General features: G+C 36.7%; 1 protein-coding gene across 8 annotated transcripts; it reads left to right on the top strand.

The window, feature by feature from the left end:
• Positions 1-543: 543 nt before the first annotated feature.
• On the top strand, positions 544-23,638 carry LOC148869742 (putative protein phosphatase 2C 60). 8 transcript variants are annotated; one of them, XM_088968969.1, is made up of 13 exons: positions 544-725; positions 907-1,033; positions 1,259-1,465; positions 1,558-1,686; positions 5,111-5,174; positions 12,303-12,411; positions 12,686-12,839; positions 14,500-14,625; positions 15,169-15,292; positions 15,410-15,486; positions 17,641-17,693; positions 22,609-22,663; positions 23,263-23,638. In XM_088968969.1, the coding sequence occupies exons 4-13, from the start codon at positions 1,570-1,572 to the stop codon at positions 23,464-23,466; spliced, it is 1,083 nt and encodes a 360-aa protein (XP_088825095.1). In that variant the 5' UTR covers positions 544-725; positions 907-1,033; positions 1,259-1,465; positions 1,558-1,569; the 3' UTR covers positions 23,467-23,638. The 8 variants fall into 8 exon arrangements, with proteins under 8 accessions (XP_088825095.1, XP_088825096.1, XP_088825100.1 ...); XM_088968970.1 differs by having other exon boundaries at positions 576-725; positions 1,298-1,465; XM_088968974.1 differs by having other exon boundaries at positions 588-725; positions 1,298-1,465; positions 1,564-1,686.
• The last annotated feature ends 110 nt before the right edge of the window (positions 23,639-23,748 follow it).

The following is a 23,748-nucleotide window of genomic DNA, read 5'->3' as shown; positions in this document are numbered from 1 at the left end:
GACAACGAAGTAGATTTGATATTTCTCTCAATCTTAGATCTTTCTCTCTCTCTCCCAGATCTCTAAACGTGAGATCTCTTAAATCTCTCTCATTGTCTTAGACATCTATCAACTAATCTCTCTCTCTCTCTAGTAGATCTCATATCTAAGTCTCTTTTTTATTGTTCTGATTTATTAGAAGTAATAAACCGTGAACCATTCTTTGGATCAAATGGTTCAGTGGTCAAACCATCCAGATTAACGAATCATTGACTAATTCAATAGTTTTTTTATCAAAGATCGAGTTTGGAGTAAAACGAAATCGGTTGCCTAAATAGAAACGGTTTCCGGTCTGACCATCCGAGTAAACGACGGTTCAAAAACAACATTGGTTTTGAGTTGTGCCCTACATGACCAACATGGATAAGGACTTGATTGGTGACGGGTCTACATATTTGCCACGTGTACGGCGGATATGAAATGAGATGAATAATGCGTATTCTGAATTCAGAAAGTCTGCCCTTTATTTAATGCGTATTGTAACTGTAAATCTAAGATCTTTTCGTATACATAGAAAACACATCGGTAGAATTTTCAAATTAAGAGAATAAATCAAACAAATTGCATTTTCATGTAATATGTAACGAAGAATGTGAATTACTAATTTGCTATTCAAACCAAGCACAAGAAGAATGAGCGAGCAAGTGAGAAAGCAAGATAATAGTTCTCTAGGCGTCAATTGAAAGGTCCAATTCCAATACTCCGAAGTTCTCTCTTTCTCCCTCTGACTGGCCGCTGGCGTCTGCTGTGATTTCACTGACTGGCGATCTCTCTATCTCTCTTTGCTCTGCAATCTTTTTATCTTTCTGCGTCTTTGATCAGTCTGAATTCTTGTCTCAATTAGTTACAACTTGTTCTTTTCTCCAGTCAAGAACGGGCAAGAACCGTCTGGGTTTTTGTTGCAGTCGCAGGAACAACCATCTCTATTTTACCCACTTGGTGTTTCTCTCAGTTGGGTCTGATTAGAACAGTGTACGGTCGCACGCCCTGGCACGTGAGTGCATCAGGAACCCTAGAACTTCCGCTTTTGTTTTTAATTTTTAAGATAAAAATTCCTATTATTTTATTAATATTATCAAGAACTGTCTTCCGGGTTTCCAGTATTTTAGTCAATCTGATGTTTGGAAATTTAGTTTTGGGAGACATTTAGAACTTAGATCGGTTCTGCAAGCCTCTTTCTCCCTCTAAGTTGAAATTTCCTATTTGGGTTTGGTTTCAGGGACTGAATTTGGGTTTCATTTTTGGGCTTTGGTTATAGCTAGTTTGAAGCAGTTTCTAGTCTTTGGTCATTCCTGCTGAGAATCTGTAGTCTGGAGGTTCCATATTAGTGGAATTTGATAGGATAACACTCGTTTTAATTTGACAAGATGCACAGTTGAGTACTCTTGAATTAATCCACTGGTCACATAAGATAGCCTTGCAGAGGGTAATCATCTTGTTCTTGTTGCATTGGTTACTTTTCTTTTTAATTGCATCGTTCTATTAATCTGATAGTTAATACTTAACACTTTTTCTTAGATCCAGGAAGGAATGGGGATATATCTCAGTAGTCCCAAAACTGAAAAATTTTCTGAAGACGGTGAGAATAGCAAACTTAGATATGGCTTGTCTTCCATGCAAGGGTGGCGCGCAACCATGGAAGACGCAGTGAGTATACTCAATGAAACCTACCTTTCTAGTTCTTTCTTTCCTACTTTCTAGTTCGGCAATAGATATTTTTGTTGTTCTTGCTGATTTTTGTAAGTGAACGTAACTTGGATTTGTCTAATGTGTTTAGAGGGTGAAATCCTTTGGTTTCATATCTATCAAAAAAAATCAAATAAAAAAAGTTTGGTTTCAATTTGTTTGAGTAAATTGGTTCAATTGTTGTGGGTAAAATCAATTTGGATGCAAAATTGAAAACATTAGTCAAGGGAGGAGTAAATCTTGTTTGATTAATTAAACGGTTAAGGAGTGCTGAACTACTGTTTAAAATATTGGGTTTTCTCCCATCGGTTAGTTAGGGAAATTATAACTTACTGCAAATTATTGACAATTCCTATGTTTTAATAATTCATATTCCCATTATGCTATACTTGCTGAATATTTTGATTTAAGTAATGCTTATATTAAAAATGTTAGCAACGATCTCCCCCATTTGTGTGTAAACATTAGTCAAGGGAGTCCAATTGTTGGCTTTGAAACATCGGATATAAGAAGGAACACTGCCATAGCCCATAATTTAAGGGCTATGATGATTCCTTGTTTTTGGAATGTCCTTTCCAGGAATGCCTTCCTAATTGACTGGTCTTTAGGCCTTATTGATTTATAGCTACTGATAAGATCAAAATAAGCGAGTGAAAATGTTAGATTTTCATTGATTTCTATAATTTCCTACCATATTTCCATGTGTGGAATTACCAGTGTTTTCTTGTAGACTACTGAGACTTATTTCTTCAACCTAGAATTCTCCTATGTTAAGATGGCTGGGTCCTGATGTTATGCCTCTGACTAGGGATGTCAATGGACTGGTTTTGGGTTAGATCCCATCCAAATCAAAATCAATTTGGACAGACTGGACAGGCCAATAAGACATTGAATTGGACCAGTCCAGACTTAATGGTCCAAAGCATTTATTGGATTGGATTGGACCCAGTCCATCTGTAATGGATTGGATTGGATTGAACCAATATTTGGTCCATTGATAGAAGATAAGAATACAGTTGTCAATGAACCAGGTTTGGGTTGGAACCAGTCTAAATTAAAACCAATTTGAACATATTGGACAGTCTAGACATTGAATTGGACCAGTCCAAAATGGTCCAAAGTATTCACCGAATTGGATTGGATCTGATCAATCTGTAATGGGCTCATATTGGACCAAATCCGGTCCAATTGACAACCGCTGAACTTACCAGAACCAAGAACCCCATAGAAGTAAGGAATTGACTCATCAAAGTATTTATTTTTTAATTGATAAAATAAAACATTTTTCAGTGGTTAGTTAATGTAGGGAGTAAACCACTGGTGTTACTGGGAACACAAATCTAGGGCTGTCAATGGGTCGGGTCAGACCTGATAGACCCGATGGAACCGGACCGATTAGGGCGGTTCTGGTTCCAGAACTTGTTCTGATGGGTCGGTTCCGGTTCTTAAAATTTTCCGAGCATTACCGGGTCGAAACCGGGTCCACCTTGTCCCGAACCGATTTGGACCCGACCCACCACACCCCCACACAATCAATACAGTTATTACTATTTTTTATCAGTTTCCTTTTTAGCAGGTTTTTAGCAGGGTTTTTGTTGCATCTTAGGATTTTGCAGGATTTTTATTGCATTTTTAGCAGGGGTATCATTAGCATACATATCAAATCGGTTTGGTTCTGGCTCCAGAATTACAGATCCTATAGGGTCTGGGTTGGTTCCAGGTCCATGAATTCTCCTATCGGTTCCGTGACCAGTTCTACCTGGTTCCGACCCAGAACCGACCCTTTGACAGCCCTACACAAATAATCTCCCTTCAGAATAGATTAGCTACATCAGTATACCAGGTAGTGTGGGTTTCCAGAAAGTTGTGTAGTCTCATATTATCAGTCTACATTACATTTCATAGATCTTCTATCTTGTGATTTTTCTTTTTTTTTTTTTTTTGGTATTTGTTCCTGAATCCCTCATAGGGGCCATAATTCTTTTTTCCTCTTTTTTTTTGGGAATAGCACAGCATCACACTAATAATAACTCTCTTCCAAAATCAGTGGTGGCTAGCGGGATTCGAATCCGCACCTCTGCTGGAGAAAACCAACTAACGTACCTACTGAGCCACCCTCAGTGCCTGTGGAGGCTTGCAACTTCATTTCTGATCTTCTTCTTATTCTTCCTTTCTGTCTGTTGCTGTCTTGTTCCTGATTTATGAACCTTGTCAATATACTAAGCAGTTCTGATTTATTTTATTTTATTTTATTTGAGTTGCAGTCGTGTAATTTGTTGATGGAACAGATAAACCTTTGTGGTAAATCACCATTTAGTTGGTTTTAGTTTAAAGTGTTTAGTCTTTGTAACGCATTAATTGATGTTTTCTAGATAGTCACTCTCATCTCAAAATGTCATTCTTCATTTTTGTGTTTTCAATATTAACTTTCATATCTATAGTTAATGTGGCTGTAAGTCATTATGTTTTGAAGTAAAAGCATCACTGTTTACTACTCATACCATTTTTTCTTGCCATATTCTAAAAAAGAAACCAAACTTTAATATTGTCATTGTGATGGAACAACAGACCATAAAATTTGTTCCTTGTGATCATGGCAGTTTTCCCTTATAATATTGGATTCTCTAAAGGCTAAAAGGGGGACATTATGCATCTATTTCCTTTTCTTTGCCTCGTACCACAGGGACATGATCCACCATCAGGATCACCTTATATGAAGTGAATACGTTTATGGCCTTTTGGGGATCGATTGACCTGGGTTTACAATAGGAAGTTAACCAAATGCTTTTTGTAAAACTCTTAAGGCAAAACTTTATTTTCTTTAGATGAAAGCTGTACTGTCAGAAACTTCAAAATTTGTCATTAAGCATTTGAATTTAATTCCATTATTTTTTCTTTCCTTTATTTATATATATTTATGCAATGGCAAGTTTTAGAAAGGTTTGAATTATCAGTGGATTTTCTACATTAAGCTTTTTCTCTAGATCTTCATTTTAGTTCTAGTTCCTAACTTCGTCTGGCAAAATGATATTAGTGCCATTAAGCATTCTATACTTCTGTACGTATCAGCATATTGCTTACTCTATGGTGTTAGGATTAGGACTATCTCTGGATGCTTTTACAACCATACATGTTGTTCAAGTTGGGTTGTAACTTGGGTAGGCCTTGGTTGAGCATGTATTAGTTTTTGAGGAAGCCAGTTTAAGGTCCCAGGATTGATGCAGTTGAAATCCTTCAAATTGGGTACCCAATTTGTATCCTTATGTTCAAGTAGTTATTGTTTTAACCAGACTTTTAATTTGAACTTGCATTATCTTGATATATGTTTAGCTTTATTTTGTTTTATATTCTGTTATTATCCTTGCTTATGTGTTTTTTTCTATAGCATGCAACATATCCAGATCTGGACAGTACCACATCATTCTTTGGTGTTTATGATGGGCATGGGGGTAAGAATTAGATTCTTGTATTTGAGTTATTTCTTCCCAGATGATTTCATTGCTGTTTGTTATCCTATATGGATATTTCTGATAGTATCCATTTTTGATAGCTCTGGTGATTCAATAGATAGCAGTTTTGATATATAGCAACGGTTTGGTGCAGAAACAAGGTTCATGCCTCCTAGAGCTGTAGTACAACAAAAATCCAGTCAAACAAAAACAATATGGAAAAGATTCTTTTAGAGATACCTTTGTTTTTAAGATACTTTTATTTTAAAAAATCATGACGAAATTATTAGTATATTTATGTGGAAACATGGGCATTATATATTTGATATATTCAAATTTAACATTCTACCAAAAAAAATTAACATTATGTTTATAGATAAATGTATATAACCTTATTTGTTAAAAATAATTCCCTCTTTCCCTCTTTCCCATTTCCCATAACATTCATCATTATATGTATTTTAATCAATATTTGCTTATTTACTACTAGCAGAGAGTCTAATCTTTTCAATAGTTTATGTTTTAAACATGTATTTACGTATATATTTGACAAGGGCAGTTCCTAGCCACCGGTTCAATTTTTCCTTTTTAGCCTGATTCAAACGCTCCAAGCACCACTGCTTCCACTGGATAACTAGTCATGCGCTGCTTTGTCCATGTATTTTTTGTACAATCTTTTATGACATGAATTTAAAGGATATTGAAAGACTATCCAAAGGAACTATGGTTTTTGTTTACTGGACTCGTATGTAGAACATGTGGCTAAGACACTTTGCTTTTTGCAAATATTGTCATGTTGAAAGATCAATGCATTTCATGCAAAAAGTACTGTTATTCCAAGTAATCATAGTGCATCAATTGTATTTTTCACTCATTACTTGCTTAGGGGTTCTGTAATTTTAATTGATACCAATGTATCAAACAATTCTTACTCTTATTTGGAACCTTATTTGCCTCTCCATTCTGCACCTTTTTTATCCATATAGATTGAAGTTGTGTAGAGATCCATCTTTATGGACACATAACACTGATATGTTTTCAACTATGCATTTATTTATTTATTTATTTTTTATCAATAGCTGTGAAAATTTATTAAATTAAAAGAATTAAGTACAAAGGGGCATATGAATGGGAGAGATTGTTCTCTTTGCTCTCCCCATTTAAACTCTCAAACAAGTTACATTTGAGCCCAAAACATTTAATCTGTACCCACCCCTTGTTTGACCAGTATGCCAGTAAAGGAATTAGCACTTCTTGTAACCCATTGTAGTCTTACTTCCATTATCTTGTGTGAGCCATTTAAATCTCTTCATTTCATTTTTATTGATATCCACAAACCAGCTTCCTCCTTTTGTAACCACTCATGTAAATCTCTTCTTTCTAATGCTCATCTCCTTAGCCCTTTTCACCCCTTCCATTGCAGCCCTAATCTCAGCCCTTGTGGAGTCACGTACACCAATTGGACCTGAGTAAAGGGCAATGTCTATGTGCCTAAAGCTTTAATATGCAATGTCTATGTGCTCCACTATCACCTGACATGACATATACCTGTATATTTAATATGTGAATAGGTTATGCTATGATTATGATAATGGAATATAATGATTCATGATACAATAAACTACCTACATAACCATTTTACAATTTCAGGACAGGCTGAGTTGGTCATTTCTGATATATTTGTAATTTTTCTTCAGACGGCATTTTTATCACTTTCATATCCCTCAATATGGGTTTGTCTATAGATTTATTCTGTGCTACACTAAGCAATTTTCCCACAGTTTAGTGTAATAATGCCTTCTACTCCTATTGGTACTGTACCATAGTTGTCAAGGTTTCTAGGTGATTATGAGCAATAGTGGGGCGCTTAGTCGCCAAAACACCCTAGGCAATAAGAATTTTATAAAATAAAGAACTAACTTTTGGCTAATTCTCTAGTTTTATATGCCATCAAACATGCATACTGATTTTAAAAATAGCAATCCTTTTTATTAAGAAAGTAGACATTCAGGACTGCTATCAGTCTTGAACCCTAATGGATTTCAGGTTCGGAAATAAAAGAAAAGGTATAGAGAAGAGAGGAGAAAGAGAAGAGAGAGCAGTAGAACACAAGAGTTGAAAGGAGGAGCAGAATCTTAATGTTTTGCCGCTGCCACTTTATTTAGTATTTATAGGTTGTGCTCATTACATGGAAAGGACAGATCTGCCCTTAGTATTTACATAACAAATAGAATAAAATAAAACTGAAATAAATAACAACTGAAATAACCAACTGACCACCAGCTAACCCTAGGATGACTAGAACACCTTCTACCCTATGAACACAGTGGGACCATAGCTGTGGGGCCCACATCAGTGTTCTCTACACTCCCCCTCAAGTTGGGAATAAATGCTTATTATTCCCAACTTGGAGAGATCCGCCTCTAGCTTCTTCCTTGGTACAACTTTGATGAGGATATCTGCTAGCTGCATGTTGGATGTGATGTACGGGAGACACACTTCTTGTGATGAGACTCTCTCTTGTACAAAATGTCGATCAACTTCAATATGTTTAGTTCTGTCATGCTGCACCGGATTGTGTGCTATATTAATAGCTGCTTGATTATCATAATACAACATCAGGGGCTTCTCATACTCAATACCCAACTCTTCAAGTAGTGATCTCAGCCATAGAATTTCAGCCACTCCATTAGCCATTGACCTGTATTCAGCTTCAGCACTAGATCGGGAGACAACACTCTGTTTTTTACTCCTCCAAGAGATAATGTTACCTTCCACAATGGCACATTATCCAGAGGTAGACCTTCTGTCATCAACACTCCCAGCCCAATCGGCATCCGTATAGACCTCCACCTTCATGTGGTCATTGTTCTTGAACAGTATACCTCTACTCGGACATCTCTTCAAGTATGCTAATATTGTTTCTGCTGCAAGAAGGTGTGTGGTTCTAGGAGAATGCATGTACTGACTGACAACACTAACTACATAACTGATATCTGGCCGAGTGAGGCAAAGATATAGGAGCTTTCCCACTAATCGCTGGAACATAACTTTGTCTTCAAGAGGCTCCCCACTCTCTGCACTAATCCTGTGGTTCTGTTCAATGGGTGTATCCGTAGGCTTGACACCTAACTTTCTAGTTTTCGCCAACAGATCTAGAACACATTTCCTCTGAGAGACGAAGATCCCCTATTTAGATCTAGCAACCTCAATGCCCAAAAAATACCGTAGTGCACCAAGATTTTTCACCTCAAACTCTTGATGAAGGAGCTGTTTGAGGGACTCAATCTCATGGCTGTCATTTTCTGTCACCACAATATCATCAACATATACTGCAAGTAGTGTCAGAGAGGACTCCACCCTCTTGATGAACAGTGTATGATCTGACTGGGCCTGTACATAATCGAGCTTCCCAAGGGCTAGTCTGAATCTATCGAACCAAGCTCTAGGTGACTGTTTCAAACCATACAATGCCTTATTGAGCCGGCAGACCTTCTTACTTGTCTCTGTATCATAGAATCCAGGAGGCAACTGCATGTAAACTTCTTCCTGCAGGTCTCCATTCAGAAAAGCATTTTTAACATCCATTTAGTACAAAGGCCAAGTGTGGCTTGCTCCGAGAGATAATAGAACTCGAATGATGGTCATCTTGGCTACCAAGGCAAATGTCTCCAAGTAATACATACCATAAGTCTGAGTGAACCCTTTTGCAACTAGCCGAGCTTTGTACCTCTCAATGGAGCCATCCACATTGTGCTTCACAGTAAATACCCATATGCATCCAACTAGTTCCTTTCCTTTGGGCAGATCAACTAGCTCCCAGGTATTATTTTTCAACAGGGCATCCATTTCAACTTGCATTGCACCTCTCCACTCTGGGACTAATAGGGCTTCTTGCATTGTTCTTGGAATATGGACATTAGCAACGGAAGTAAGGTAGGACTTATAGTAGGGAGATAGGCGATCATAGGATAAAAATTGGGAAATGCATTGGGCTGTAGATGTGGTGCAATGCCGTTTTCCTTTACGGATGACAATGGGAAGGTCAAGGTTGTCACCAGGAGGTGAAGTGGCAACAATGGAAGGAGTTTCTGTGGGCCCTGGGACTGTAATACCTGGACTTGGAGCCGCAGAAGAGGTTGGAGCTGGCTTGGACTGCTGATGACCGGGATCAACCTGCCTGCATCGCCTGTGATAGACTCTCAATTCTAGATCCCTCTGACCACCCTCACTACTGCAACTCTCATCACCCAATGGAATAGGTAAAGTAACAGCTCCAAAATTCTTAACCGTACCCTCACTGCGCTCCCCTTGAAGAAAAGGACCCAAATCCCCACTCTCACTGCTCTCCCTATGAGGAGAAACCCGAGAATAATAGGGTGTCTCCTCAAAGAAAGTGACATTTGGAGGCCTTTGGTTTGAACTTGGAGTGATGGGGTTTGAGAAGCTGAACAAAACAGGTACAACCAAATGTTTTAAGAGGAACAGTAAACAACTCCTCATTTGGGTATAGAAGGGAAAAAGGAGGTTTCATATCAAAAACCCAGGAAGGAACCCAATTAATAAGATATACCGCCGTGAGGATAGCATCACCCCAGAAGCGAATAGGGACATTATAATACTTCTAGCCACCTCCAAGATGTGCCTATTCTTCCTTTCTGCAACCCCATTCTGCTAAGGTGTATGAGGGCAAGTGCTCTGGTGGATAACCCCATGATTAAGAAAGTAAGATGCCAATGGCTTAGCAAAGTATTCTTTTGCATTATTAGATTTAAGAACTTTGATCTTGGCATCAAACTGGGTTAGGATCATTTGGTGGAAGTTTTGGGTCAGGGCGGGAACCTCATCTCGTGAACGCATAAGATAAACCCAAGAAAATCGAGTATGGTCATCAACAAATAACAAAAAATATCTATATCCACCCATAGAAAGGATGTGATATGGCCCCCAAACATCAGTATGCACAATATCAAAAGAACTATTACTCCTTTTATTACTCAGTGAATAAGAGTTTCTACAATGTTTAACAAACTCACAACTTTCACATTTCAACTGGGACAACTCAATAGACTCAAACAAAGTAGGGAACTGACTCTTTAAGGACCGAAAATACAAATGACCCAATCGGTTATGCCAAAGCATAACTGGACTCACAATCTGAGAAACAAGTGACTTCTTATCCACTGACTCTTCCCGACGAGAACTCTCCCCGAGCAGATAGATCCCATTCGTCTTACGGCCAGTCCCAATCACCTTCTTCGTCTCCAAGTCTTGCAAAACACATCGGTCAGGGAAGAAAGTTATTGAGCAATTCATATGTTTGGTAATACTACTAACTGAAAGAAGGTTAGTATCAAGTTTAGGGACATGCAAGACAGAAGAGAAGGAGATAGTATCCGACAGTTTGATGTCACCCTTTCCAAAAATGGGGACAAGAGAGCCATCGACAATAGATTCTTTATCCCTACCAGAAGATAAATGATAAGTGGTAAACAATGAAGGATGAAGATTGGTGGTTGTTGTTCCTTTACCTATTCCATTGGGTGATGAGGGCTGCAGTAGTGAGGGTGGTTAGAGGGATCAGGAGTTGAGAGTCTATCATAGGCGATGCAGGCAAGTTGATCCCGGTCATCAGTAGTACCGTACGGATAAGACTTGTAGTAGGGTTAATATGAAACCCTAAAACCGATCAATGTTGAGGAGAGAAATTAATAAAAGCTTCACAGGTAGATCACAAGGTTCGGCCCAGCATTAGGGTTTGCTGTAGGGTTAAGACAAAACCCTAGAGAATAGAAGGAAGAAAACCCTAGAGTGGTTCGACCGCCCTTTCTAGATAGGTCCAACCTATCTTCTCTGATAGTACTTCTCTCAAAAAATAAAAAAACTTACAAGAGAATGCTGTTTGCTGCCTTCCAAGGTTACCCGAACCCTAGCCCTCTTTGATTCTTCCTGATCACCAACACTCTGCAACCGTGGCAAATCTTCAAACAACTGCTAAACCCTCTGGCGATCTCCAAGAATCAGTCAACGAACTCTATTTTCTCAGCTTCCAGCCTTAGATGGTTCTCATGTGGTCGGCTGGACTAAACTCACATGAGAAACCTGGCTCTGATACCAAGTAGACGTTCAGGACTGCTTATAGTCTTGAACCCTAATGGATTTCAGGTTCGGAATAAGAAGAAAAGGTATAGAGAAGAGAGGAGAAAGAGAAGAGAGAGCAGTAGAACACAAGAGTTGAAAGGAGGAGCAAAATCTTAATGTTCTGCCGCCACCACTTTTTTTAGTATTTATAGGTTATGCTCATTACATGGAAAGGACAGATCTGCCCTTAGTATTTACATAACAAATAGAACAAAATAAAACTGAAATAAATAACTACTGAAATAACCAACTGACCACCAGCTAACCCTAGGATGACTAGAACACCTTCTACCCTACGAACGCAATGGGACCATAGCTGTGGGGCCCACATCAGTGTTCTCTACAAAGAACATTAAATTGCCTCTTAAAACATGGCAAATCATCCTATGTAAAAGAAAAACATCTTAAATATATTAATTTCAATATTTTCAAAAATAATTACTAATATAATAAGTATTTAATGGAGCAATTCCTTATAAATTAGCTTCTAAAGATGGCTATAATTTTATATGATAAAAATTTAAGATAGAAAGTAAAAGTGAAAAAAAAACAAGGATGGTGCTGCTGTTTTATATATATATAGAGAGAAACCTCTTTATATTTCTATGCTTCCTTTTTTTTTGTCTTCTCAAAACCCTTTTGGATCTTTTAAACTTCAGTAGTAAAACCTTAAAATAAAGTATAAATGATATATTTAGTATATAATAGAATTGTTTAACACAAATATTAGTAAGAAAAAGCAATATGAATGATATTGTAATATAGTACCTGCCTTGCCATTTTGTTTTGCTTGGGTGGGTGCCTTTTTGCTAGAAGTCAAGGTGTTTAGGCTGGCAGAGCACCTAGTCGCATAGGTGACACCTTGACAACTTTGGAAGTTGATAGAAATTTTATTTTGTAAATTAGTAATATCTGACTGCTGAAAAAATTGTAGAAATATCTAACACCAGGGTTTGCCATGATTGATTTGTTTTATGCTATTGGCAGGTAAAGTGGTTGCTAAGTTCTGTGCAAAATACCTTCACCAACAGTTGTTGAAGCATGAAGCATATGCAGCTGGAGATATAGGCACTTCTGTTCAGAAAGCGTTTTTTAGGTATCTTGATTCAATGTATTTGAAAATTTCAGTTTCTAATTAGATGAAATGGTCTACTTTTAACTTCTAGGGGGGAGATCTTTTCTTTAACAACTCATAAATTACATCAAAGAGTTTTAAACCAGGCAGAAGTTATAACTTTGAGATCATGTATCAGTTGTCAAGAAGAGATAAATATGAATTCAATACCCTCCAGTGAATGCAAATATTTGCTTATGTAGCTGCATTTTTTTTTTCGTTTGTTTAATTTATGGCACTATTTCTATTGATGCAGGATGGATGAGATGATGCGTGGACAAAGAGGATGGAGAGAGTTGGCCATATTGGGAGATAAAATAAACAAGTTTACTGGAATGATAGAAGGGTTGATATGGTCTCCTAGAGGTGGTGAAGCTAATAATCACTTTGATGATTGGGCCTTTGAAGAAGTATTCTCCAATATCTTCATTAATCATATTTATTGTGGTATCTAGCTATTTGTATGCTGTTCATGTATATGTTTATCCTTATTTGTTCTTTTGATTGGGATCCACTTGAAAGTTTGTGATCATACAATCAACATTGACTTATATAAATATTTATGTTAACTAAAATACTTGAGAACATTGTCAAACAGTTGGGATATACAAATGAAAAATTTGCATATGGGAGATTCTGTGCTTTCTGACCTGCATTGATATCATATCAGTGATAAACTATGTTGAGCATGTTGAAGCATCTAGATATCATAGTAGAAACTTTATAGACATGTTCTATTGAGTTTCATGCTGTAGCAGTATGTAAAATATCTTTTTTTTTTCTTGGGGGGGGCAGGAAAAAGAGAGTTACTTGTCCTTCAATGAACACATGTCCCTGTTCTCAGCTAATCAGGAAGTTCATGCCAGAAAATATATGTAGCCATAGTTGTGCGTATTATAAGTTTGACTGTCTGACATGATACCTAAGAAACATATTGCCTTTATCCTAAAGAGTCATAGATTTAAAACTCAGATTTGAAATTACTTCCTTTTCTCTCATCTTTTCAGACATGAAATATACCTCAGATTTGAATTTTCTTTGTCCATTCTTTTTGACTTACTGTTTCTATATCTTTAGGACGCTGTCCTCCTATCCTACATAATATCTGCATAAATTCCAAGTATGCCTTGTCAGTAATTAATAAATGGTCCAAAGTTATCAAAGTTCCTTGTCTATTTGGATTGGAAAGCTTATGGAGAGGTGAATATTTATGATATTGTGTCCATTTCTGTCTTTATTATGTCAAAAAAATCCATATAATGATTGAGAAATTGAAATAGGAAGGGAAAGAGCAAAGTGTAGGTTTACAGTGACATTACTATCTTCTGTGCATTGGAGTTTAATATAGATTCTGAAACAAAAGTTGGTTCATGTGATAGAAGGAACCATAGTTGTATTTCATATGTAACTGCTGTATCAATCTGTTATCTAAACTAAAGGCTGCATTTGTTTTTATGTAAAAGAGGTGGGAAACAAAGTTTTTGGCTGTAAAAGGGCCAAAATATCTAAAGTTCTACAAACTGAAAAGTTTTCTGAATGGGCCTAAACAACAGCATTCTCTACTTAAACCTTTTTTTATACATGGACACTAAAAAAATGGGTATCATACCTGTGTTAGACATGTAAGACAGACACCGATACAACACTTGAAGGGACTCTTCCTGTCACACTCATACTTTGTGACTAAAGAACCTCAAACTCCTGTTGTAACTTCTGGACATGGATAGTAGATTTGTAAGACTTGATATGTTTGCTTATGTTCTTTGTATTGATTTATGCATCTAAATATACTTTTTTTTAATAGTTATCCCATTATTCATTTAACATAAAAAATATTTTAAACTAGAAACTAAAGTACAGTAGTTGATTTGTTGTAACTTATTTTTCTGGCTTTCCAAGTCTGAAATTTGTACCCATTGTCAGATTTTGATACTCATACTAGTTAGTATCCATGTAACATAGAATCTCTTCTCATGTAAAATAGCACAACCTTTATTATTTTTGTAAGTATTCTTTTTGGCACTTTCAACATAATTTAAGATTCTCATCTACTGTAAAAATTGCAATTAGGGGCCTCACTCTGATTTCTCTGGACCAACTTCTGGATGCACAGCATGCGTTGCTATTATTCGGAATAATCAACTTGTAGTTGCAAATGCCGGTGATTCTCGCTGTGTAATATCTAGGAAGGGCCAGGTATACCTTCTCCTTTAACATGATGGTCTTTCTGTACATTATATTTGGAAATTTTATGAAGAGAAACTTTTATGCTCTCAATGTGACATACACATAACCCACATCTGTTATTCCAGATAGTTCAATCATTAGACCACCTTTTGGATGGGACTGGGACAAAGAATCATTTCAATAAAAAAAATTCTATGATTCTAAGCTGGCCATTCGATTTGCATTTTTATCATATTGTTAGCCATACTTTACTTCCCTTGGTTCAAAGTGTATTTTTGTCTCTCTTAAGTGGACTTTTATGATAATGGATTATGAGTTTTGGCTCATGGTGCACTGAGGATATGATTCACCTTTACACAATTCAGACACTTCTCCAAGAAGAAAACTTTTTTTTTTTTTATACTAATCATCAGCGGAAGCTTGCCCTTCTAAGATTCTGTCTCATCCCAGTTATACATGCATGTATGCAAGGTACACGTACATGTAAATGTGTATTCATTAATATATGTGTTTAATACTTTGTAAGTGGGTAATGTGGCTTCTTTTATGCAGGCATACAATTTATCAAGAGATCACAAGCCTGAGCTTGAGGCTGAGAGAGAAAGGATTTTAAAAGCTGGTGGTTTCATTCATGCAGGACGGGTTAATGGAAGCTTAAACTTAGCAAGAGCAATAGGTACTTCATGTCTTCCTTGTGGGCTTTGTAATTCTCAAATAAAATAAATCAATATCAAGAGGAACTCATTATTGGTTGCATTTTTTTTGAACCTAACCTACTTAGTACTGAATGCAGGAGATATGGAATTTAAACAGAACAAGTTTCTGCCTGCTGAAAAGCAAATTGTAACTGCTAATCCTGACATTAACATTGTATGTTTCCTTTCATCCTTTCTGGTCTTTTTACTGTTTGCAAGGATCACTCATGGGATTGTTTCTGGGAGATCCCCCTAGTTCAATACGAAATCTCTTTCCTCCAAGAAATCACTTCATTTTCCTATTATTGATTTGAAATGCATCTAGATGATTCTATGGGTTGAGATCTTGCAGGACTTTAATGTTCTGTAGGTTTTCTTTGTTGGGTCTTGTTTTAAGGGGGGTTTAATTTTATTGAGTTTTGTGGGACAGTGTTTTTAGGGGGGTTAATAATAGATGGAAAGATTAGTCGTGTTTAGGAACTGTTGGTTTGTTCTTCCAGAATATGGAACATTGGGTTCATCTTAGTTGAAGTCTTGAGAAAGAAAATGGTATTGGGTTTTTGTTTCTGTGTGGATGATATCTTATCGCCCTTTCTGTAGTCCTCTTTTCTTTCTTCTTAATAAATTTTCATTTTCATTTACTGTAAAAAATAATGTTTCTAATCCTCCAATTTAAGGACCACGCCCTGAGTACCTTTGACCCTATCTTTTTTGCTTGTTTCCTTCTAACTTTCATTTTTCCAGTGTTTAGAAAACCGGACCGGACCAGCCAATCGAACTGGTTGAACCCTGGCCCAGGGTCCTGACCGGTTTGGTCACACTCCAATAACTGGACTTGCTCAAAACCGGCTGACCGGCCGGTTTAATCAGAAAACCGGTAAACCAGTCCCGGTTTCATGAAACCGCCCAGGTCCATATATAAGTAAAATTTTCAAATGTTGTTAACAAGATTTGAACCAAAGATCTCTTATTTGCACAGATTACTTAATTACCACTAATCAACCTCTTTACTTGTGTTAATTAATGACTATTTATTGTACATATTACATTATTATGCACGTACTTTAAAGAAAATGCAAGTTAAAAGGCTTGAACCCTAGTCATTTGTTTTAAAATTTAAGAAGCTTACCATCCATCCACCATATTTAAGTACATTAAAAGTTGTAAAATATATTATATATAGTATTTATGTGACCCGTAGTATATATATGTATATGCCATGTCATCACGGTTTGACCCCGATTGAACCTCTGACCCTTGGCCATGAACCTCTCCTGTTCTATGCCCGGTCCGGTTCTCTAAACATTGCATTTTTCTTTCTTTCCTTCTTTCTTCCTTCTATTCTGACTGTCAATGCAATAGATGAATGATTAAGTTGATTTTTTCCTTCCCTTAGTTTTGATATTGGAGATATTATTGTAGTCCATTTACTGGTGTATTTGTAAGCCCCATGCATATAGACATGTGAACCAAGTTGTCAAGGCGTCTTGGTGATTCTGGGGCACCTAGGCGACAAAAATTTTATAATATAAAGAAAGTAACTTTCATTAGTTCCCAAGTTTTATATATTCAGCATGCATATTGATTGAAAAAATAACATTTCTCTTTATTAAATTTCCTCTAAAATGTGGCAAATCATCATACCTAAAAGGTAAAAAGACCTTTAAATATATTAATTTCATTATTTTCAAAAATCATACTACTATAATAAGCATTTAACAGAGCAATTTCATATGAAGTGGCAAAGGTTTTAACTTTACATGATAAAAATTCAAGGTGGAAAGTAAAATAGGAAAAAAAAAGTATGCAGTTTCTGTTTTATTTAATTGAAGAGATGGGGGGGGGGCGAGAATAAAGAAACGAAGCCTCTATACTTCTATTATTTCTTTCTTTCTTTCTTTCTTTTTCTCTTCTCAAAACCTTTTGGTCTTTTAAATTTCAATAGTAAAAAATTAAAACAAAGTATAAGTGATATATAGTATATTATAGAATGGTTCACACACCTATTAATAAGATGCATCAATATAAATGTTACTATAATAAGGTACCCCCGCCTTATCATTTTTGTTGCCTTGTCAGGTGCCTAGTCGCTTAGACGGGTACCTAGTTGCCATAAGTCAAGGCATTTGGGTGAGGCAACCAGCCAAGGGCGCCTAGTTGCCTAAGTGATGCCTTGACAACTATGATGTGGGGATGAACAATGTGTAATGTGAAATCTCTTTCCTGCAGGAAATCACACCATTTTCTTGTTATTACTTTGGAATGCTTCTCTTTTGAGTTTACTGAAACCATTCTCATTTGGTTTTGACTTTTGACCATTTGCAATTAGGTTGAGCTTTGTGATGATGATGATTTCATTGTACTAGCATGTGATGGCATCTGGTGAGTCTTTTCTGTCCTTTTCCCATATCTGTTATCTCTAATCTTATATGATTACTGTGTAGAGAAAAATTGATTTTATAAGTTGAGTTTGATTTCAATCAAAGACAATACCTAGGAGACAAGGCGCCCTTGAAGTTTTGCCTCGCCTAATTTCCAAGCAGTTTTGTACATTGTGATATAAAATACTTTTTTAATCTTAATTTTTTGGATTGTAATTATAAAATAAACATTATTAAACTAAAGTATTCATATTGTTTGTTTATATACTAATTTCTTTTTTATTATTTTCTTATTTGTTAGGGTTTAATCAACACAAACATTGCTAAATGCTGTATTTTCTTCTTTTCCTATAACAAAATGGGGGTTCAGCCCACATTTTTTTGAATTTTCTTTCTTTCTTTTTTTTTTTCTTATGAATATGTTGATTTTCTATACTTTAACATGATGTTTATACTTTTCTTGTGAAAATGATGGATTATTATTAAGGAATGGAACCTAGGGAACTACCCTAGGATATCTGTTTTTTTACTTAAAAAAAAATCAATCGCCTAGGCGGGTGACTAGGCAACAAGGCGCTCCCCTGCCACATAGACTTGCCTTGGCGCCTTGATTGGAGATCATGTTGGCTTTATTTAAGGGATCTAGTAATGAATGCACCCAAAAAATGTCATAAGTTTAAAAAAGGGGATTAGAAAACACCAAGCAATCAGGTAGCAGGTCAAAACAAGTTGAACAATTCACAATTCACAATGCCTAGGAAAGGAGCTAGTGATGGAGGAAGACTCTGACTTGAACCAGGCATCAAACTTGTGCTAGGAAACCGGTGAGTGCATCTCTCCCATGAAGCAGTCCGAATTGTCTAGGCGGTAGGCTTGCAGAGACCATTGATCGACATGTGAGAGAAATAGAGTTTGAAATGTAGAACCCCATTTCTGGCCACTGGGAACTCCCTAAAGGAACTAATAAGGGAAGTATTATCAAAGTCATTCTTGGAAAGGGGTAACAACTTCTGGGCCCACCCTAAGGAGGCATAGACAAGCAAGTCTAGGTTGGGATGTAGACTGACGGATGAACTTAGTTCGACCAAAACCCGGGTGGATAAAAAGAACATCTAGTTGACCCCAACCTAAGTAGGGTACATTCTTGCACCATCAAAGATCAAAGATCATCAAAGGTAATTTGCCAATGGCTTCAGCAAAGGCAGTGTAAAGTAACCAATAAGGCCAAGCATCCAAGCAAATCCAGGTTGAAAACTTGCCAAAGGGAGGTGAAAAGCTATTGAATTTGGGGAGGGTAGACCCAACTCAAACTCCACCTACAAAGCCCGTGGTTTTGGCAAGACCTTCGTCTTTGCTCCAATTAGCTCAACTCTAGGTCAAGAAGATTATTGATGGCAACAAAAATATAGACTAGGTGCTTGGGTTCGTTATGCCAATCATCAAGTTCCAACCAACTCCCTCTCCACTGAAATCAAGTTCCACACCTAGCGAAGGAAAGAGGGCAGTTCACCTAGGGAGTGTCTAGAGTTTTAGTGAGTGGAAAAACAAGTTATCTTTGTATTTCCACTTGTAGTGGTGGAGTCCTTCATAGAAAATGAAATGGTGATTCAGGTTGTTTCAATGAACAAAGATGATTACTATCAGAATTGATCAGATTAGGAAATCAGAATTGGGGGAGAACTTCTGGAATGTTCTTGAGTTACAGTCTTGTCCCTGCAAAACAGCTCTTTCCTTATACTCAGTTTCATTGTACAAAAAAATGAGTGTGTGTCAAGATTTATGGTTCCTCGACTGATCAAAAGAAAAAGATTTATTGTTCATCCTTCACATCCTGTTGGTCTTAGTTGGGACTTTGTTTTCTGCAAAGGTCTCAGGGACAATGAACTTTTGGCTTGTGTGATTCTCCTATAAATCCTTCAAAATGTTTGGTTGGATCCCAGTAAACCCAATAAGTATATTTGCCCCCCCATCCCCCCACCCCACCCTAATGCTGGGTTTAGTTGCAATGCAAATAAATTTGGATGACAGTGCAAATGATTCTAGTGTAAATTCTTACCTATTTTTTATCAAATTTTAGCTTATTTTATTTGTTTGCAGTACAAATGAAGTAAATTAAGACATGAAGCAGAATAAAATAAAACCCAAAACAAAATTAAATTAGAATTTTCATTTTTTTTTTCATTTGCACTCCCATGCATTTGTACTAATGCAAATAAAATTGCACTGCAACCAAACACAGCTTAAGGGTTTGTTTTCTTGTGCTTCTTTGTTCAAGACCTTTTGTGAAACCTCAGCTTCTTCCTTTCCCTTTAAAGGGTTTTGGTGTAGTCCCATTCCACCCAAAGTAAGACATGATGGCTTATTCTGAAAGTGAAAAAACAACAATCAAGATGAATCAATTTCATAGTTTACCCAAGATCTCCATTGGATCTATTGGGAACTAGATATGAAAGTTTTCCCTGAATCTCACAATTCAATCAACCCAAGGTTGTTCACCAATAGAAATCACACTACTTCCTTTCTCTTTCACTAATCCCCATGTTTTAGGCTGAATAGAAATCTGAAAGTTTTTCCTGAATCCCATGATTCAATCAACCCAAGTTGTTCATTAATAGAAATCACACTACTTCCATTCTCTGCAACTTTCACAGCTCTGTAGCTTGGATCTATTGGGAACTAGAAGTTGTAGTTTGTCCTCCTTTCTCTAGGGTTTGATTGGCTCACTCTAGGATTTGGAACAACATCAATTCTAAAGCTGTCTATATCTTATATAAAGAGGTAGGTGAATTGGGGTGTATGAGATTCTTTTATGGTTTCCATAACATAAAAGTTTAATTAGAACAGGAGTAGAAATCCCTCTCCACCTTGAGATAGGAATACTATTCTTTTAATATGTGTGGTCAAAATTGAAATATCTTTTTAAATTGCTGTTAGGTCCAATAATTCCTCTACAATTGCTGTTAAGTCTCTGGGCTCTCTTATGCAAAGATGATTTCAGTTCTGTCCCTCCACACATCAGTGTTTTATCCTAGTTGGGAAAACCACACTTGTGTCACCATTTTGACTAATCACCAATGAAATGAGATTTATCCAATGAGTTTTTCTCAGACCGGGAAACCCCCTAAAGATGTCAGATCTACTAAAAACTCTTTCCAGGGTAACTGCTAGCATATGATAACTCAGGTATATCAGGGATTACTTAATCAATCAAGACACTGCAAGATAAGCCCTAAAAACTATCCTGTGGCTCCTAGTGCCACTAGGACACTTTCCATATTCATCCTAGGGTGATTTGGGGATAGAATACAAGAGTCCTAGTGCAACCTGGATTCCTTCCCAAGAGTCTCAGTTTGACTAGGATTCCTCACATACTCATCCTGATATTACCTAGAGATTTGTATGAGTCCTCTTACTGGGATTCTACTGCTAGAGTCCTAGGCTCCTAGACAAAGTCCTAATGCAGATCAGCTTCTTGACTGTAACACTCTCCTCTTGTCTGAGGGTGTAGATTCTTTATTGACAATCCCCAGTACTGCAATATCACTTTCAGCCTCCCAACATACAGAGTATGTTAGTTACAATCCAATAGTAACCTCACACATAGTATATCAAAGTGTCTAGATCATGATATCACGACTTTGAGAATTTCTTAGTTCCAAGAGTAAACATCTTTGCATCTGAGTGGTCACAATCACTAATAGTGACTGATAAATCTTGTGATAGATCAAGCTCAGTTGGATCAGTATCAGTATGCATATGATACACACCTGGAGTTTTCACTCCAGTCGCTGAGATATCACTGTTGACTATCCACATGCCAATCATAAAGTGAATCACCCATAGTTGGGATATTCTAGGTTCACAAGGAACCAAGCCCTTCAGGTCTCTTGTGATAAATCTCACCCATCACCTGAATGCCCTATAATTTAACCTCTGGACTAAATAAAGGAATGCCCAAAAAGGTCTCACTTTTATTAAATAAAGAAACACAGTACAAAGACATAAAATGGCTTTAAATGAGCACAAGGAAATCATTTTCCAACATATTCTTCACTTGAGAGAGGATATATTCAAGTGGGTAGGAACTTGTTTGATGGTGTCTTCTTTGCTTTGGTTAGATGTGTCTTGGGATGTCCAAATGCTTTTTCTTTTTGCAAATTATGACATTATTATTGAGGAGGATGGGATGCCTTAAAGCATATTCAAGCCTTGATGCCACTGAACTTAGATCACTCCAACATACTTGGACCACTGTTGCCTACAGTATCCACTAATAGTCCCCTTAATTAAAACCAATCAAGTGCCCCTAACACATGGCTTCAAACATACTGTGAAGTGCTGTTATATTTTTTAACTAGCAATAAAAAGAATAGTATATTTTCATGAATATTAATCTATTGTTCGACAAGCAACAGAATTCAGAATAGAACATTTATGTTTAATAGATCATAAGAAAAAGGGAAGATTCTGAGCTCCAAGGTTCTGTTCCCTTCCAATACAGAATACCTGTCACTGGAGTGGTTTTTTGTTAATACAAATCATGGGGTTCCATCTTTAGCCACTTCAAAGGCTCTATACTCTCCAGCCTATCCTTAAGAATCAGAATGCAGAAAGCTACAGTGGATAGAGCACAAGCACTGGAAGAACAAGATTGATTATGTCTCTTTTTTTTTTTTTTTTTAAACCCCAAAATTTACTCCGGGTGGAGGCCAGAGGGAGGGGAGCACCTTAATTATGTCTCTTGTTTTCTTCTTTTGGCATTTGCCTGTTTTATATTATTATTAAGAACTACTTGATTAGGAATTTCAATAATTCAGTTAAACAACTTTTTTTTGGTAAAGATCAGTTAAACAACTTAGTACGTGGATCTTGTTTTTCAAAATTGTGATTATTGTTGTTGTTATTCCTGTTTCCAGGGATTGCATGTCAAGCCAACAACTTGTAGATTTTGTTCATGAACAGTTAAACTCTGTAAGTTGACTAGCCCTTCAAAGTTGAAAAATAAGCTAATAACTATGCTATAATACAAATACGTACCTATGCATTGATCAATGTTGTAAAAAGCAGCAGTTTGCTTCTGAGACGAAACACTCTATGTGGAAAGAATATTTCATCTTCTGAAAAGTTGCTTTATTGGACATCTTGTTGAACTTGGACGTTTGATGCATGCTGGACTTTTAGTTAAGAGACACCTTAAAATTACCATCTCTTGCTTCAATGTTTTATTTGCATTTGATTTCTATAAATTTTCATGCAAATCAATCTCTTCCTGTTGATTTTTATTATGAACCTAACTTCTATAGGAACATATCTTATGGTATGTGAATAAACTATATGGGTTTGTCTATATCTTGGATTTCCTGATGTTGTGGTCAGTCAACTGGTATTGGTTTTGGATGCTGATGTGCCAGGGTACGCTGCATATAAAAGACCATGATTTTGGATAGTGAGATTCATTGATCTAAATGATCTTGTCATTCCACAGTTGGACTTCATTTGTAACCTGATTTACATGCAAGGGGTGGTCTTATATGCATCAGTCTTGACATTAACCATAACAAATGGTGCAGGAAAGCAAGCTTTCAACTGTATGTGAAAGAGTTCTTGACAGATGTTTGGCGCCATCAACTGCTGGTGGCGAGGGATGTGACAACATGACCATGATATTGGTGCAGTTCAAGAAACCTAGTGAATCTAAAGCATCTATGGAGAGGTCATCATCATCCGAGCTAGCAGATGTTGATTCAAAATCAGCAGATAATGAATCAAAGTAGTAGTTATGGTCACTCCATAGATGAAGTGGGTGGATCATATTATCTGTACACTGAATCTTGTGGATATGGCAGTTGTCATTTTCAGATTTCACACCTGAAACAACTTGGATTCTCATATAGTATCTGTATATTAATGATTCAGTATGAAATCAATAGATTAGCTTTTCTTGAAGGTGTAGGCCTGTGTCTTGTGGATATATGCCGATTTGACCTGCTTAACTACCGTTTGTTGGAATAAAGTGTACAGATGTTTCTAACTGTCCAGTTCATAAGAATCAGTGA

Source organism: Nelumbo lutea, chromosome 2 (genome assembly GCF_056320005.1).
Source record: "Nelumbo lutea isolate HS-2025 chromosome 2, American lotus-T2T, whole genome shotgun sequence".
In the NCBI taxonomy this organism is placed as follows: Eukaryota; Viridiplantae; Streptophyta; class Magnoliopsida; order Proteales; family Nelumbonaceae; genus Nelumbo; species Nelumbo lutea.
Note: the sequence above shows the minus strand (reverse complement) of the source record. Positions and strands in the feature narration are given on the sequence as shown.